This window comes from Siphateles boraxobius, unplaced genomic scaffold (genome assembly GCF_051911475.1).
Source record: "Siphateles boraxobius isolate OS27281-9 unplaced genomic scaffold, OSU_SipBor_1 13, whole genome shotgun sequence".
Lineage (NCBI taxonomy): Eukaryota > Metazoa > Chordata > Actinopteri > Cypriniformes > Leuciscidae > Siphateles > Siphateles boraxobius.
In genome coordinates this window covers 10225845-10231844 of record NW_027508733.1, presented here as the reverse complement: position 1 = coordinate 10231844, position 6000 = coordinate 10225845, and the positions used below count along the sequence as shown (strand labels likewise).

Genomic DNA, 6000 nt, shown 5'->3' with positions numbered 1-6000 from the left:
ATTTGTATGAAAGTGTATTTCATGTTGCTTGAATAATAATAATGATAATAATAATAAATATAGTCTACCATATGCTAATGTTCACAAATTTGTGTTTTTATAGAAGTAAAAACTCTGTGTAAAAATAAAATATTATTTCATGTTTATTAGAATAAAACTGATAAAATATAGAATTTTTATTATATATATATATATATATATATATATATATATATATATATATATATATTATTTTTTACGCTTTATTATTATATTAATATAGACTTATCGCGAGTGTTATTTTTTTTTAAGTATCACACTATTAATTAAAAAGTGGTTTATATTTATTTTACAAATATTACACTGAATACACTTCCTTTGTATAAAGTAAGCCAAAGGAAGCAGTCACAGTTTCATGAATTAAATATAAGGAGGTCGGGAAAAGGTTTATTATTTTATTATTATAGTTTTTTTTTTTTTTTGAGTGTGTGTTTCTGAATGAGTGAGTAAATATGTGTACTGGAGGAGAGAGTTAGGAAAATAGACTGTAAACTATTATTTGATCACACTCCGGAGCAGAAGCTGGCAGTAATGCACCAATAAGCTGGATAACTGCAGGAAAAACAAGAAAACCGGATTGTATGAAACCGTATATGCCTTTCTGAAATGTAGAGCATATTAACTTGAAGGACTCATACTGGAAACAAACGTAAAAGAAGAAGGTGGAAAAAGCATGACTTTAGAGTATTTATTGAGTAAACAGCAAAGGAATAAACATTAGAATAGCTCTGATAATATTTTTAAAGAAACAGGAAATTATATTAGATTATAAAGTTTTGTATTTTTCTAATCGTTGATACTCCACACTCCAGTAGGTGGAGGTAATGCACCACAAGTTGGTTTGCCAACATCACAAGAAGAAGTTATATTATATTCCTTCTCCCCCTCCGCAGCTGTAAGACGAGGCAAAGCCGGAGAAAAAGTAACATAAGTTTTTCTGTTTGTTTTATACACGTTTCGGAGCTTCAGCGTCGAACGTCACATCACTGGCGAAACCGACACAAGCTTTGTCGTGTTGTTAATGTTTTCGACGATGCTTCTTCAAATCCCTAACTTTACGAAACAACTTTCGCTTTCGGTACAAATGGCATTGACATAAATATTCGGTAGAATCTGGACTGCCGCAAAACTGGGGAACATAATGCTCGGCATTTTTCTCTCACTGAGTTTTCTGTTCCTGCATGGTAAGTCATTTTTTCATAAGACAAGTGTTATCTATTATTAGATATGATTATGAGGTTGCAGACTAGGCAGACAGACTAATGGCGTCGCCATTAACACCCACGTTATTAGTCCTGTTTTAAATGGTGAATATATTTATGTACAGCTTCAATTAGTAGCTATATTATTTATTGTTATGACCCAGTTTGATTTGGGAAAGGAAAGAAGATTGAACCTCCCAAATAGTGGTTGTCAACTGTCCCGTATTAGCCGGTGAAGCTAATTCTGCTAATTCTAATTCTTTTCCCTTCCGGAATTCCTGTTCCCCTTTACGGAATCAAAAAATACTCATAAATTAAGAAAAATAAACAAACTCCAAAAACAATTGTTTCATAATTTAGTTATTTATTGCAAGAATCACATTTATATTCATCTTCCGTGGATTGCACACTTTACGACCATCGCCCAACAAATGAAAATGGAAACATCACAGGCAATCTCTAAAACATAAATAAGAGTAACAATTAAAAAAGGGTTTTAAAGCAATGGTCAATTCATTAATTCAAAAATACTCAGCCATAGTTAACCAAAGAATATCTGCAGAGTCATGAAATGTTTCTGCCTGTCCTTCAGAGTCATCAAAAGTTTCTCCCTTTCCACTTGTGGCACAGGTATTTATTTATTTTTATTTCATACAGGGAACATAAAAGGTGTCACCTGAAAATGTGTTTCCGTTGTGACAATAATATGAGGAACTCTTTTCTCATGTGTATTTTGTTGACATTGAACATATTGTTAATACATTTTGTATACTGTTAACAAAGTTGTATATCATAAACCTGTCATCTCTGACGTTTTGCAATCTTTATAAATAATAAGAAGACAATAATATGAGTTTGGACGTCAACACGGACAGATTAGTCAACTTGTATGGGCAAAATTATCATCATAAAGGAATTATGTTTAGGGCACCAAAATGGCTAGCAGCGATGGGTATAGCCTAATCATTAAGATTTGGTCAGTCAATCAAGTCACACTGAAAGGCATAGCAACCTTTCTACACAATCAAGAACACATAGGAAAGTAAAAGAAAAAAAGTTAACAATGATTGATAAGAAAGATATTAAAAAAACATGATAATAAGATATTAATTTATTGTGGTGGCGACATAGTGTCACGCGTCTGTGGTGCGACGTACCCCTTCTCTCACGTAAAATACACGACTGTCTCCTTCGGTAGGTAATCCACGGCACTTTCCACACTCCATACACGACACTTGAGAATGATCACGACACCGGTCGTCATCCAATCACAGCGCTCCCTCACGCGCATCAGACCATACCAATAACAAACTCTAAATTGAGAATTAATAATTATTTTGGGACAAATCATTGTTTGATTTGCGAACAGAAACCTCTGCTGTCTGGTCGCTCCCGGTTCGATCCGCACTCGCGATAACTGCAAATCCCTTTCAGTGTCCAGGTTTTGATTCCGGCAAATCAGTTTTAGCGAATTCTAACAATGTGATTATTGTTCAAAATCCAACATCCATCTGTTGCTGCTCAAGAAACATTTCTGATTATTAAAAAAAAATCTGGATTCTTTGATGAATAGAAATTTCAAAGGAGATATATCTGAAATAGTAAGCTTTTGTAACATTAAAAATGTTTTATTTAATTTAATGCATCTTTGCTGAATAAATGCAGGCTATTTCTTTAATTTCTTTAAGAATTGGAATTCTTACTGACTTACTAATGCTGCAAAAGCTTTCTATTTCAGATAAATGTTATTATTTTGAACGATGGTTTGTGTGTAATGACTTTTTTTTGTATGACATCAAAATTCGTTTTAGAATTAAATTGTACATAAATAGGTTAAGCAAAACAAATGTGTTTATGTCTGATAACCTTTTATACACATACTTAACTGCAGACACTGAAATGACAAACACTGTGTGATACAGTAGCTACAAATATTTTGGGTGTCCTTTATTTTAAAGAACCACGATTGTCCCATATTTTCCTTTTCTGAAGTTGGCAACCCTACTCCCAACTGCAAAACCTTTGTGAAAAACGAAAGGGTTGATGCGGGGTCGTAGGCCTACGCTTAAAAATAATCATGGTTTTATAATATGTTTTGGCAGGTTGATTACCATTTGTATAACCAGTTATCAAAACAATGGTTAATGTACAAAAACATGGTTAATTTGTGGTTAACAAGGTTTAACTACAATAAACATGGTTTTTACTTTTCGTAAGGGCACATAAACTTTCAGGGATGCAAACGGCGCGCTTTTCGGCGCCTCTCACTTTTTTCACGTCAGTTTGGGTGACCTGGGTCTGAGACTGAGAGGGTCTTATTATAATTTCACCAAGTCATCTGAAGCCATTCCATAGCTTAATGTGAGGGACAGACGTCTATTTACATCATTAAATTAAAGTTTACGGAAACTCATTTTCCCTCCTCTGCGGCCGTCAATCATTCTCCATTCAGTATTCAAACAGCGCGCGCACCTCGTCCGGTTACAGCAGGATGCACGGTAAAACTCTCTCCAATATGATATATTCACATTATAGTGCTTGATCTGTAGATAAAAGGCTGTGGATTTGCATAAAAGTACTTTATTTTGTGTATTTGTATATTATGTTTGTTGCTGTTTTTAAACGACTCGCTACCATGCCTGTTAGCACGAGGACTATGAATCTGCATCAAACGCACAATAACTGGAATTTAAAACTGTGAAAAAACAAATGATCAATGAACTGTTGGACAGATATACACTAGGATTTGTGCGCTCGACATTTCTTCGCTTTGTGCCGTGAACTTTTAAATGTACACTTGTGCAGCGCTGCACACTGTGACTCCATGTTGCTTTGAGCACATCTTTCTGCACCCGCGATGCGCATACGCGCTTTGTGCGCTCTGTTTTGAAGCGTTCATGGTTTTGCGCACTGAAAGATTATTAAAAGCCTATATATTGTTTTATACCTATCCTGCACAATACATTTAAAATAAGTATAATTTAATTGTATATTAATTCTGTGTAGTGTAGTGTAGGCTATATAAATATATACACTTCTGAATTCTTGACATTCATATATAAACATAAAATTGTGAAATGTATGATTGCATGATTGAATTTTATAAAAGTACTAATAGTAATTTGTTTTTATTAACATGTTTAGTTTTTATAAAATTACTGTGCAGATTTTTTCAAGAATTACTTTTTCTGCTGATTTATACACTCATTAAGTTTAATAAAAATGCATAATACATTTATGTAATATTTAAAAGTGTTAACTGTAATCTTAAACTGCAAAATGATAACTTACAAAGGATTAAATTCATCACAATTATGGATATTTGCCGCGGGGCGAGGGCTTCGATGACCTCTCTCTTTTTTGACCATACATGTGTTTGCATCCCTGAACTTTGGAGCCTTAACTGAGTGATATAGAATTTTAATTTTGATTATCTCTAAAACCTGGACATGATCATTCATGAGACTTGTGATTGTCTGATGGGTGAATGTGTAAATCTATTAGGTTTTTTTAGGTTTTTTTTTTACTGTTTGCATGTTACATTATGAATACAGACATATTTCTCTCAGTCTGTATGATCTGTAGAATGACATTTTCACAGCACTCTCCTGTTATATTATTTTGTCCCACTATCCCAAACATTTATGATTCATGATTATCTGTTAATTTCTTCTCCAGGTGTTTCTGGTGTTGAGACCGACAGAGTGACAGTGAATGAGGGAGGTTCAATCACTCTACACACCAATGCTAAGATAAACCAGAAAGACATATTTAAATGGTTTTTTAAAGACACTCGTATAGCTCAAATCATTGGAAACATTAGTATCTGTACAGATGTTCAGTGTAAAGATGGTGAAGAGAGATTCAGAGACAGACTGAAGCTGGATCATCAGACTGGATCTCTGACTATCAGTGATTTCCAACATTCAGACTCTGGACTTTATGAACTACAGATCATCAGTAGCATCAGCAATACCGACAGCCTTAAGAGCTTCAATGTTACTGTCAGTGGTGAGTATAATTCAGTCATTCAAAGCATTTTACTTTAAGGAGTGTTAAAATACAGCTGAATATTTTTAAATCAGTAAAGTAAAATGAAAAAGTGACTTCTGCCTCATTATTGAAATATTATGGAGATCATCTCTTTTTCCTTAACATTTTTCACATGAACAATGAATAAAACGACATGGCTATAATGTCAGTGTTATTTCACATGTAGAAAAAAAACTGCTATACTTTTTACCCACTGTTTTAAAAGTGACGTATGATTATCTGTTAATTTCATCTTCAGGAGCTGCTGGGGTGTTTGTGTTTGTGATGGAGGGAGATTCAGTCACTCTAAACACTGGTGTTAACACAAGTCAACAAGACAGAATTAGATGGTATTTTAATAACACTCAAATCGCTCAAATCAATGGAGATCTGAAGAAGACCTGTACAGATGTTCAGTGTAAAGAGAGATTCAGAGACAGACTGGAGCTGGAATATTATACTGGATCTCTGACCATCACAAACACCAGAAACACAGACTCTGGAGTTTATCATCTACAGATCATCAGCCGCAACATTGAAAAGACCTTCAATCTAGCTTTTCATGGTGAGCCATTTAACATTTAAAAGCAGGTTATATATGTTTATATCACATGTTTGTGGTGTTTATAACAGCAGGGACTCTTAGCAGCATGAAAGACAAAAAGTTTCTTCAAATTGTGAATGGACTACCTGTGAATGGGATAATCAATGGTTAGGTGTGCGTTAC

General features: G+C 34.0%; 1 protein-coding gene across 2 annotated transcripts in view; it reads left to right on the top strand.

Moving 5' to 3' along the window:
• Positions 1–879: 879 nt before the first annotated feature.
• Positions 880–6000, top strand: part of LOC143734804 (uncharacterized) — an 81914-nt gene continuing 76793 nt past the window's right edge. Inside the window, exons 1-3 of one of the 2 annotated variants that reach the window (XM_077225239.1) lie at positions 880–1223; positions 4920–5252; positions 5533–5838. In XM_077225239.1, the coding sequence (XP_077081354.1) occupies positions 1181–1223; positions 4920–5252; positions 5533–5838 (682 nt within the window). In that variant the 5' untranslated portion in view covers positions 880–1180. The remainder of the gene's footprint in view (positions 1224–4919; positions 5253–5532; positions 5839–6000) is intronic. The other variant, XM_077225241.1, reaches the window with a different exon arrangement.